At 32.7% G+C, this 13,068-nt stretch overlaps 1 protein-coding gene across 1 annotated transcript in view; it reads left to right on the forward strand.

Moving 5' to 3' along the window:
• The window catches only part of HERC1 (HECT and RLD domain containing E3 ubiquitin protein ligase family member 1), a 187,947-nt gene that overhangs the window by 50,879 nt on the left and 124,000 nt on the right, over positions 1–13,068 (forward strand). Inside the window, exons 7-14 of the mRNA XM_051980891.1 lie at positions 403–546; positions 3,043–3,170; positions 5,325–5,469; positions 5,567–5,738; positions 7,305–7,439; positions 7,707–7,872; positions 8,710–8,835; positions 12,574–12,795. Of these exons, the coding sequence (XP_051836851.1) occupies positions 403–546; positions 3,043–3,170; positions 5,325–5,469; positions 5,567–5,738; positions 7,305–7,439; positions 7,707–7,872; positions 8,710–8,835; positions 12,574–12,795 (1,238 nt within the window). The remainder of the gene's footprint in view (positions 1–402; positions 547–3,042; positions 3,171–5,324; positions 5,470–5,566; positions 5,739–7,304; positions 7,440–7,706; positions 7,873–8,709; positions 8,836–12,573; positions 12,796–13,068) is intronic.

Consider the following 13,068-nt stretch of genomic DNA (forward strand, 5'->3'; position numbering starts at 1 on the left):
TATATCTTGCTTCTAATCTGAAGAATATTTGTATTGGTCTGAATTTTAATTTGGTTTGACATAATCAAATAGGCTTTGAAAACTGCAAACGTAAAAAAAAGAGAAAATTGCAAATGTAGAATATTTGTTTAAACAGTTTTCAGGTTATGTTCAAAACTGAAATAATAAATTGAAGGCATTTAAGTAAAATGTAACTAACTACATCACTTATTGAGAAAAAAGTATTTTTCAAAGAGAAAAGGTCATAAATAAATATAATGTACACATGATTTCTGCATTCTGTTGTATTGGATATCTATTGTTTATGTCTTTTGCTTTAAATTGTCGTTTTTTCTATGAAGTACTGGAGGGGGAAAAACCATGTGAATTTAACATCCATTTCTTTTTCCATCCTCCCATAAGGTCATGGTGACAGTAATAGCCGAAACATTCCAACATTAGTAAAGGACATTAGCAATGTTGGGGAGGTTTCCTGTGGTAGTTCACACACAATTGCTTTGTCCAAAGATGGAAGAACTGTCTGGTCTTTTGGAGGAGGAGACAATGGTATGTAGTAGGTTACTTCACCATATAATTGGGATATTTTCTTGAGAGAGTAAACTTTTTAAAGCAATTCTTTATATTTTGTGTATCCATAGTTTGTTTTGGAACTGCGAATTTAGATAGCTAAATTTAAAATATGAAGTATGGCTACCACAAAAATGAAAAATCAAGTCAGTCAGCAAACATTTATTAAGCACTTACTGTGTACCAGGCACAATGAACATTAGGGATACAATGAAAAAGAAGAACGGTTCCTATCCTCAAGTAGCTCACAGTTTAATGGGAGAGACAACCTGTAAACCAGAGATGGAGGTGTGGGCACAAAGCCAGTTAGGCATTGAGGATAGCCTGCATAAGGTACAGAGACAGATGATGCAGGCACATCTTTGCAGAGCTGCAAGCAGGCCAGTATAACTTGATTGTAGACTGAATGGACACAAGTAATTATAAGACTTTAAAAAAAGGTTGGCAGGGAGGGGAGCAGGTTATAAAGAGCTTTAAATACTAAAGAGAGGGTTTCATATGTAATCTTAGAGATAAAAGGGAGCTTCTGGAGCTTATAGAACACAGGGGTTTGACATGATCAGACCTGTGCTTTAGGAGAATCACCTTGGCAGTTGAATGGAGGATATATTGATATAAGGAGTGAACCTGAAGCCAAGAGACCAGGAAGATGTTGCATCAGTGCAGGTGAGAGGGCCTGAACAAGGATGTTGTTTTTGTAACAGAAAGAATGAGATGTTGTGAAGGTGAAAAACAACTAATTGGGAAATGAGTCCGTGAAAGTCATAGGGATGTTGAGAAGAAGAAAAGGAGAGATAATGAATGGGTCTGGTTTGAACTTATCCATTTTGAGACATCCAAAAAGCATGTGATGATCCCTGAACATGGCTCAGGAGAAAGTAGGCTTAGGGAATCCTTTTAATTGGAATGATAATTGAACCCATGAGAGCTGATGACATCACCAAGTGATGAAGTAATGTAGAGTGAAACAAGGTGATAGCTCAGGATAGAGTCTTGGGGGACAATTACTGGGTCTGAATAATGGGCTCAGCAAAGGAGACAAAAAGGAGAGGCCATATAAGTAGGAGAACCAAGACAGATCATGAAAGCCCTGAGAAGAGAGTTCTCAGGAGGAGAAGATATGAGGTTGAGGATTGAGAACATTACTAGATCATTGGTAACTTGTTATATAAAAGCTTTCTGTTGATGTTTTTGAAGACTTGGAGCTACTATTTCCTGATTTAAAAGCAATAGAAAATCATTTTGGAAATAGAATGCTGTGCTCTTTTATGTTATGTGAAAGCAATTAAAATACTTAAGATGTTACATTTCTACTTAATATCCTAACATAAGTAAAATTTAAAAGCATTCCTTGGATTCTTGACTTTAGAAAGGTTGTAGAATGTAATGTATCTGCATGTGTACATATACATATATACATATACATTTTGGCCTTTAGCCCAGAATGCACTTAACTGGGTAGATAATGTTCTTGAATTTTTCCAGTCCAAAAGTTCTATAACCTTCCTTGCTAAGAGGAGTCAAATGCTTTAATGGTAATTTTTCTATAGAGCTGGTTCATCAAATTTTCTGCAGCCAGGCTATGAAAAGATGATCTCTGATTGTGTTTACTAGTAACAAAATAAGGCATTTACTCCATAGGTCAGAATCTAAAGTTTATTACTTTTAAAACAGATGAGGAAGAACTATAGAAAGAAATCAAATTATATTTGTGAAATTTATAAAGTACTTATTGTGTTCCAAACCCTGTTCTAACCTCTGGGGATACAAAGACAAAAACCAAAACTGTCTGCCCTCATAGGATCATAAGATCTTTGATCCTAGAGCTGGAAAATCTGCCAGAAGCTGTTTAGTTCATACCTTTGATTTTATAGATGAGCAAGCTGAGGCCTACAGTTGTAAGCTGACTTGCCCATGGTTATACAGATAGTAAACATCAGAGGCTATGAGAACCTTACATTTTGTCTTAAGAAAACATGTATTTAGGAGATTCAATACAAAATATATTTGATAGAAAGTTAACTTCTATGGGAAGAGAACAATAAGAATAGCCTTCCTGTGGAAAATTCCACCTAAGGTAAACCTTGGAGAAGACCAGAGATTCCATGAGGTAAAGGAAGCAAGGGAGTGCATTGTAGGTTTAGAGGATGAGGATGACTTCTACAAAGGGAGATGGAATGTCATTTCTAAGGAATGGCAAATCCTAGAGTAAGCATTTAAGTTCCTACAATGTTCCAGACACTGTTACGTGCTGGAGATAGAAAAGCAAAAGAGACAATACCTGCTCTCATAGAGCTCATACTCTGATGCTGGGGGGGGGAGACAACATGCAAACAGTTAGGTACAAATAAGTTACTGACAGGATAAATTGAAATTAAAAAAAGTAATAGTAGTGTTAATTACTAAAAGTAAGAAAACTAGGAAAACCAGCTCAGATAATTTAGAAGCTTATTTCTTTCAATTGTGTTTTCATAGGCAAACTTGGTCATGGTGATACAAATAGAGTGTATAAACCTAAAGTTATAGAAGCTTTACAAGGAATGTTTATTCGAAAAGTTTGTGCTGGGAGCCAGTCTTCACTTGCCTTGACATCAACAGGACAGGTAGGTTAAAGGAAATACAGTTACATGTTTGGAACAATAGTTTTAAAGGAAGAACATCATCTCAGAATTTAAGTTTCAGACTTTTAAAAATCAAAGTTGGAAGACTAATAAGAAAATGCCTTTTTTTTTTTATGTAATGTGAAAAGGCAGGATGATATTAGGAAATATGATTTCTATTTAAAACTTTCTTCAACTGCATAGCTCACTTAAATAAAATCACATTGTAATAAATTCTAGGGTACTTTCTAAAGGCTTTGTTCTAATTTTATTTAATGTTATTTTAAGTAAGTGGCTCAATAGCTAACAGGGGCAAATCTTTTAAATTCAGATCATTTTTTTTTTTGTGGTGTGTAATGGATTAAAGTTTTGGCCTGGAGTCAGGAAAAACTGAGTCCAAAACCTCATGTGAGCTGGGCAGCAGCTAATTGGCACAGTGACTAGAGCACTGGGCTTACAATCAGGAAGACACCTCTTCCTGGGTTTTAATCTGGCCTTCTCAGACATTTATTAGCTGTGTGACCCTTGACAAGTCACTTTCCCATTTGCTTCAGTTTGCAAACCACCACAGCATCTTTGTCAAGAAAACTCCAAATGGGATCACAAAGTTGGACATAACTGAAATAATTAAACACCAAAAAAGCTGCTTGACACTAACCAGCTTACTTAAATTCCCCCAGTCTCATTTCCTCATCTTTAAAATGGGGAAAGTAATAGTGCCTAATAAAATCAGACAGTGTTGTAAAGGACTTTGCAAACCTTAAAAGTTTCTCTTAGCTATCATTATTATCATTGTACAGAAATATTTGAAAGTCAAAAATGAGAAAAAAAAATTGAATGGTCCTTTTTATGGTATATTTCTAAATGGTTATGATTATGTGAATAAAATTGTCAGTATCCTTTTTTAAGTATAATAAATCATTTAATACCTTCATCCAATTGAACAAAAATTTGCTGTCTACTGTGACAGAATATTTCACTAGGGAAAAAATTATCTAAGTTTCAGGTGATGTGGAGAATTTGAAACTCTGATTTCCACTCCTTTTTCCACTCTTTCTTTTTGAATTTGAATTTTCAGTATTCAAAGAATTTTATTGGTTTCAAGTCTTTTTAACTTTGCTTTTTCATATTGCTTCTCTGAAGTTGCTTAATGCCAAAGGACTTGAAAATTTATGAACCCAGGTGGCTGAAGGAGCTGCCAAATTAAAATTTCTCCTCCTCTTCCTCCTCCTCCTTTTTTTCTCGTCTCTCTTCCCTCCTCTTCCTTCCTTCTTCCTCCTTCCTGTTCCTCTTCCTCTTTTTTTTTTTTTCTTTTTTAAAGAGATGGTTTTGGAGCTCTTGCTTCTTCATTGGTATATTCTTGTGGAAAAGTATATACAGTTCTACCTTTAGTGGTTGTGTGTGGATGGTTGTACTTTGTAAAATTTTTTCTGTAAGTCTTTGAAATAGATTAGATGGATTAGTGCAACTTTAATGAGTGAATTTACAAGAATGAAATCCACCTCAAATTGCTGTGTTAAAATGAAGGCTTTGATAGATAACAGGCACTCCCTAGTATTACTGTTTGAAAATATAATTTATATGTAATTGTTCATTTAAAAACTATTCTTTGAACTTTGAATTTCTTTATATAATGCTTATTCTAATACATAGTTTGAATATAATTTTCAATTCCAGACTAGGAATTTTGCTTTTCTGAAGGATAATCATACCTGATATTTCCATTGTTTAATTATAGGTTTTTTTTGGTGTGTGCTCTGGATAAATTTAGCAGTGTTATGTTTCACTTAAAGCTAATTTCAGTATAGCAATAACTGGTGGTTTTCAGAATTCAGACATCAGTCTAAATTTCTTATATTAAAATGAACGGAATATTTTGGATTTGTTAGTTACTGTTTGTAAGTGTTGTCTTTCCACTGTACAAACTACTTGAAGTGATTATTTTGCTAGTGTGATGTTAAATGCCACTTTTGACCCAAATCTAGTAAAAGAGAAAACCTAAACAAGAATGAGAAAACCCTTAAAATATTTTTGTAGACTTAATTCACTACTTTATATTTCTGTTGTATTACCACTTCATATATTCTAAGTAGTTTTAAAATTATATTTAAAAACTTTGCAACATAGAATTATTTGCTTTTTTAATTTGTGTTTTAGGTCTATGCATGGGGTTGTGGAGCTTGTCTAGGTTGTGGATCTTCAGAAGCCACAGCTTTGAGACCAAAACTTATTGAAGAACTGGCAGCTACAAGAATAGTTGATATTTCAATTGGAGATAGCCACTGTTTGGCTCTTTCTCATGGTAAAATAATTAATATAGTTTGGTATATTAAGTTTATTATTTTTGAAATGTCATCTCACATGTATCTTTTTTCCTTTGTAATTTATTTTTTTTTCAGATAATGAAGTTTATGCTTGGGGTAATAATTCTATGGGACAGTGTGGTCAAGGAAATTCCACAGGTCCTATTACAAAACCAAAGAAAGTTAGTGGTTTAGATGGAGTAGCAATTCAACAGATTTCAGCTGGAACATCACATAGCCTGGCATGGACAGCTCTCCCCAGGGACAGGTAAATGAGTTCCAGTGTTTTGAAACACTGTGGATTTTTGTTAATTAATTATCAAATAAAATTATTAATAATTTGAAATACATTTCTTTATATATGAAATATTTTTTCAGCACATCTAAAAATGCTTTCATTTATGTATAATTGCTTTGGAAATTAATTGTAGAGTATAGTAGTTGGCTTGTCTGTTTTACCCATATACATACATTTCAGAAACAAGAAAATCATGTTGTAGATTTTTTTTTAATTTAACATTCACTTATGAATTTTCATTCTCAAAATACTGATAGAAAAAGTTAAATGTTAGCATGACATAGAAGAAGATAAAAATAAAGTGGATCTACATTTAAAAATATTTAAAACTTTTTGGTTTTAGTGCTTTTTCCCCAGTATTTTCCCTACCACATTTACTTTATCTGGTTTGTTGAAATAATATTGGCCCAAATTTGTATTAAAATTTTCACTATATGAAGAATTTTAGGTTTTCTCCAAAGGTAGCAGGCATTATGCCAGATCAGCCAATAGGCAGTCAACTCAACTCTTTCAGAATAGATCATTATTAAAAACCTTAGTTGCCATAAGAACTGCCTTGTGAGAATACTCTTTTGTGTTTAGTGCAACCCAGTGTTAAGTACTTTTTTCACCAATCATGCATCAATCTTTTGACCATGATATATTTTATAAGGACATAAAGATATTAAAATGCAGTGCCAATTTATTTTACAGATTATGGTTTATAATGTAGCTAATTATAATTTGAAAGCAAATGACACTTATTTTTAGATATATGAAGGGATTTTTTGTATTTTATTTCTTACATAATAATAGATTTTATTTTTCAAAATGTATGCAAATTTAGTTTTCAACATTTGCCCTTGCAAAACCTTGTGTTACAAATTTTTCTCCCTCTCTCTCCCACTTCCTTCCTTCCTTAGATAGCAAGTAATACAATATAGGTTAAGCATGTGCAATTTTTCTAAACATTTCTACATTTATCATTCTGCACAAGAAAAACCAGTTGATTGTAAATTAAAAAAAGTCATTTGTGAAATGTTGGATATATTTAAAATTGATCATGGAAGTAGGTTGAATTTATGAACCATTTGTAGGAGAATGTTTTTGTGTTGTGTTCATAGTATGACATCTTCATCTAAAGAGTTACAAGCTTTTTGCTAGTTCTTGAAAATCTTCACAGGAGAATCTGAAAGCCAGTCTTTTACCAAGTTTTAGCCATTTTTACCAGTCAGAAAATTCATCCTAATATACAATTTAAATCTAAGAAACATAGAACTAGAAGTGATTTGAATAGATCATCTGACTGACTTAGTCTTGTGTTTTTAGGTGAATAGCTAGCTTTTCTTCTTTTGAAATTCTCTAGATGACATTTCCATTATTTACTAGTCTGTTTTAATGCTTTTGTCCATCCCATCAGAAATTAAGAAAGACTTCTTTATAATTTTTCAGCTTTTACAAACCAAGATATTTCAACTTTTTTTGGTAATTGTTAGGCAGTCATGTTTTTGCTAATTTATATTAAAATTGATTTGAATGCTTTTCCTAATCTTCCAGGCAAGTTGTTGCATGGCACCGACCTTATTGTGTGGATCTTGAAGAGAGTACTTTCTCACATCTACGTTCCTTTCTTGAGAGATACTGTGATAAAATAAACAGTGAGATTCCTCCTCTTCCTTTTCCTTCATCAAGGTACTTCACATCATTTTTAGTTTTATATTTTTCTTAATTTTGTCTTTCTAATTCTATGGAACATAAACCTTAAAAGTAAGTGAATCTTTGCTATAACTAATGACATTGAATTTTTTTCCTTTAATTTTATAAGAATAACATTTAGAATTCATACTACTGATCAGTCATACCTTTACCATGATTTTACTAGAAGAAACAAAACATTTAAAAATTAGTCAGAAGTAAGCATTTAATGTATCAAAACGATAGCGGTTTATTTATCTTTAGGGAACATCACAGTTTCCTCAAATTGTGCTTGAAGTTGCTGTCCAACCATCTTGCTCTTGCTCTGGCTGGAGGAGTAGCTACTAGTATTCTTGGGAGGCAAGCTGGACCACTTCGAAATTTGCTCTTTAGGCTAATGGACTCTTCTGTCCCGGATGAAATACAAGAGGTAAGGATAGTTGCTGTAAGAATACATAAATTTATATCAAATTGCTCACCATCTCAGGGAGGGGTGTGGAAAGAAAAGGAGGGCGAGAATTTAGAACTCAAAATTAAAAAAAAAAAGTTAAAATTTGGTTTTACATGTAATTGGGAAAAAATAGAATATTAAAACCAAAAAGAATCCATCATTCCCCCCTCCCACCCACCACACTCACTTATAATAATTTAGCAATACTCAGAAGTGCCTATGGATTTTATATATCTTAAGAAACCTAATGAGAGATGCCTATGAATGGATTTTTTCAGAATGTATGTATGGGACTTATCCCTGCAAATTAAGATATACTTCCTATTTTGATTATGCCTTTCTTTTTTGATCTTTTACCACCTCTTAGAAGCGATCCTTTCTGGTAGTTTTTTTCAAACTCTTGTAATTTTCATGCCTCTCCATTAAATTTCATTGGAAATTTTGGTCTTAACACACTTGAATAGGAATTATGGATTCTTCTTATTTATTTAGGAATTATAATAAGGACATATATTTTAGGTAGAAGAATTAGTAACTTTCATTATTTTTAAATGTCATTGCACTTACCAAAATTAAAATATGAATTTTAGAGCTGGAAAAACTTTTGGACTAATCTTATTTGCCTCCCATATTTTATAGATAAGGATGTTAAAGAAGTTGTCTTTTAACAATACAAAGTAGAATGTAGTTTAATAGCAGATTTAGATAATCTTAATTTTATTTTAATTTGTTATATGCAGGTACTCATTTAAAGAACAACAAATTGAAATGATTCTTTTTCCCCCCTTTTTTTTTTTTTTTTTTTTTGAATATGAGGTGGTAATTGAAACTTTGTCAGTGGGAGCAACCATGCTGTTGCCCCCTTTAAGAGAACGAATGGAATTACTGCATTCGCTTTTACCCCAAGGACCTGATCGATGGGAAAGCTTGTCTAAAGGACAGGTAAGGCATTGGATAACGTATAAGTTGTCCAGAAGTAGTTTGAAGACCACGCTAAAAGTCTTAAGAGTAGCTAATTAAAGTCAACCAATTACTTCTGTGATCAATAAACACAGTATATATGATTTTTGAAGTATTTTCTATCCTTTAAATTATTTTTACTTTAAAGCTTATTTGAAAAGCTTTTATCTTTTCTGAATAGTTAAATTCATTCCTTTCACCCGTTAATCTTCTTGTGAGCTAAGCATTTTTAATAGTACTCAGTTAAACACTTATTATATTGTAAGTCTTCTAGTAAGATGCTGTTAGTAACTCTCACATACAACAGCATTCAGAATGAGACTAAGACTAGTATGGACATAGTATGCTCATATTAGGCTTCAGATTAAGATATCAGATCAACTTAAATATCTAAAGCCAGATGCTGTTCTCAGGTGTAGTAGTATTTTTAAAAATTCTTATCATTTTTTATTTTGTTTGTCTTCCTTTCTCAGCAAAAGTCCTCCTCTTGGAGGCATGGAATCGATTCTTTAGTTCTTAGTATTTCTATCATGATGGAAAGGTTGCTAATAATGTGGTCCCAGATATTAGCTGTCTGTTGTCTGACAACTAACTTCACAAATAAGGAGAGAGACTGTTTAATAATAGGCTGAATTTTTTGGCCTGACAATTTGTGGAACGTAATAAAATACAGTGTGGCCTTCATTACAAAGTTGGACACAACTGAAATGACTGAACACTAATAAACACTAACAAAGCTGTCTGACCTTGTCACTTAAACTCAGTTTCCTCATCTTTAAAATGGGGACAATAATAGTACCTAATAAAATCAGACAATGTTGTAAAGGACTTTGCATTGCATTACAATGCATTGCAATGATACATTATCATGTAATAGTAAAGGGAATGCTCCCCAGTATATAGGATGACCTTTTTTAAAGAGAAAAACAGGGAAAATGTGAAAGTGTCAATAGTAACAGTGCAATCTGTACTGTATTGGAGATCATGCATCCATTGGAACACTTGTCACATACCTTTAAAAAAAAAGTTGAAGATAAACATTTTCATCACGTTGGAGGACAATACTATATCTTTGATCATTATTTTTAAAATTTTATTAAGAATTATAAGAAGTGTCTGTTGTGCTAGTTACTAATAAATGTATCTCCAATTTGATGAAATTTTGGAGGGGAAGCTCTTAGGCTTATATTTTTGTACCCTAGGAGAATAAAAAAGAACTTTATTCTTTTAAAGAGAGACAGTAAAGAGGCTTTAAAAATATTTTGAATGAGAAGTAACAGGAGCTTCAACTAGAGTAATGGCTGTGTGTATGAGATTGCGGTATGAAAGATAATGTGTAATTAACAAAAGTGGGCAAAAATTGGTAACATTTATGGAAATAGAAATTAAAGGGGAGACAGGAATGACTTTAAGGTTCTGAATTTGGGTGACTAGAAGAGTAGTGATGCAACAGAAAAAGGGAAATTTGGAGGAGGAATAACTTGGGGAGAAATATGATGAGTTCTATTTTTGGATATGGGTTTGAGATGTCTGTGGGACAATTAGATGATATCCAGAAAGCAGTTGATCATATGGGATCAGAGGAATGTAAAAGAAATATAGCTAAATACATAGATTTGGAAATCACTAGCATAGGAATGATAATTGAATCTATGAGATTACATAAGGAAAGGATGATACAGTGAAGGAATTCATGGTGAAACCTGGGTGAAATACACATGGTCACAGAAATAGGAGAAAAACCAAGAAAAAACCATCATCACAGAAGTCAAATGAGTTGACATTGCAAGGAGAAAAATGGTCCAGTGATTTAGCAGTTAAATCTGATTGGAGAAAAAAATTTTGTTTCAGTCGTAGGGTCAAAAGCCAGATTGCAAGATAATGAAAAGTGAGTGGAAGGTGAGAAAATAAAAATAGTTGTATCTTTTCTCCCCTAAAGTTTTGGCTCTGAGAGATGAAAAGAGATTTAAGATGTCCAACAGATCGCCCTCTCATTTATCTTCCTCAATTCTTGTCTACTGGTTGAGATAATAATCGTGAGGTACTTAATACAAGTGCCTGGCACATAGTATCCTCTTAACAAGTACTTTTTCCCTTCCCTTATTTTCTCATTCCCTATTGCTATCAAAGATGCTCATGTCCCCTTCTTAAAAAACAAAAACAAAAACAAAACAAAAAAAAAAACCTCACTTGATTATTCCTGTCTATCTCTTTTTCTTATATCTTCCCATATTATCTTCTTATATATATCTTCCCTTTAGTGGCTAAATTGCTTTACAAGCAATTTACAATACAATAAAGACATTTATTCCTTCCTTTTCACCCTCTTCACTCTTTACTGTGTAGCGTCTGATATCATTCAACAAAACTGCCATCTCTGAAATTATTAGTGTTGTCATAATTGCCAAATCTAATGGCCTTTTTTCAATTCTCATCCTTCTTGACCCCTCTCTAGCCTTTGATATGGTCAGCTGCTTTGATGCTCCCTTCTTTCTAAGTTTTCATGATGCTTTTTTGGCTCTCTTACCTATCTGACCATTCCTTGGTTTCCTATTAGTTCTTTATCCATATGATTGTGGATGCCCCATAGGTCATAGGTCTTGGGCCTTTATTCTTCCTTTGTATTGTTTCACTCGGTGATCTCATGAACTTCTAAGAATTCAGTTATTTTTGTGGTGATGATTTTCAAACTTAACCTAGCCATTTCTAACCTGCTTGCTTCTAGTTTTGCATCTTCAATTGTGTATTGGACATCTCCAACTGGATATCATGTAGCTATCTTAAACTCAGCAGATCCAAAATTGTACTCATTATCTTTCCCCAAAACTTTACCCTCTAACAGATTTATTATTTTTATTCCATTGATACAACTCATAACTTTTTGATGATTACTGCTTTTTAATAGTTTTAAGTCTGGGGCCACCAGCCTTTCTTCCCCATTAAGCCTCTTGATATTCTTGAGTTTTTGTTCTTGTAGATGAATTTTGTTATTTTTCCTAGCTTTATAAAACTATTTTTGGCAGTTTGATTGGCATAGCACTGAACAAGTAGACCAATTTAGGTAGAATTGTCATTTTTATTATTAAAATTAGCTCAGCCTACCCATGAGCAATCGGATCTTTTTCTAGTTGTTTAGATCTGACTTTATTTGTGTGAAAAGTATTTTGTAATTGTGTTCATATAGTTCCTGGGTTTGTTTTGTCAAATATTTTATTTTGTCTGCAGTTATTTTAAATGAAATTTCCCTTTTTATCTTTTGTTGTTGGGTTGTTAGTGACATATAGAAATCCTGATGATTTGTGTGGGTTTATTTTATATTCTGCAACTTTGCTAAAGCTGTTAATTGTTTTAAGTAGGTTTTTAGATTACTTCTTAAGATTCTCAAAGTATATCATATCATCTGCAAAGAGTGATAATTTTATCTCATTGTTTATTCTAATTCATTTAATTTCTTTTTCTTTTCTTATTGCTAAAGCTTACATTTCTAGTACAATTTTGAATAATAGTGATGATAATGGGCATCCTTGTTGCACCCCTGATCTTACTGGGAATGCTTCTAGCTTCTTCCCATTATAAATAATGCTTACCTGATGGTTTTTAGATGTTTCAGCATAGTTTTTACATAGACTATTTTTGTTCCTTTTCTAGCATATATTGTCAACAAGTATGTTGTTACTGTTTCATTGATTTAATATTTATTTTTATGCCATTTTTCCTTAGAGAATGCAATTGGATATAATTTTGACAAGTTTACAAGATCATACCCATGTAGCATCTCTACTTGGTTATAGCTCACCTTCTGATTCTACTGATGTTTCTTCCATATGTATCTCCTATGGAAACCTGTCGGATCAACCATATAGCACTCAGAGTTGCCATCCAGATACTCATTTAGCTGAAATTTTAATGAAGACATTACTAAGAAATTTAGGATTTTATACAGTAAGTTGTTTTGAGTTCACTTAAAAATTTTTTTTTTGTCTTTTATGTAAAAATATTTTAACCTTTTGATTTTTTTTTCCTTCAAATTTTTAGACACATTAAAACAAATAAAGAAAAAGGAATGGGCACATATAATGAACATGGAAGATTTATTCTTAAGACTTCATATATTCCTTCCCCCTCTTCTTTCCCCTGTACCCACTCCCTCTCCTTTTCCCCCCCGCCAGTATACCTGGTAGTAGAGATTTTACTTTTAAACTAGATTACATTTAC

This window comes from Antechinus flavipes, chromosome 2, assembly GCF_016432865.1.
Source record: "Antechinus flavipes isolate AdamAnt ecotype Samford, QLD, Australia chromosome 2, AdamAnt_v2, whole genome shotgun sequence".
In the NCBI taxonomy this organism is placed as follows: Eukaryota; Metazoa; Chordata; class Mammalia; order Dasyuromorphia; family Dasyuridae; genus Antechinus; species Antechinus flavipes.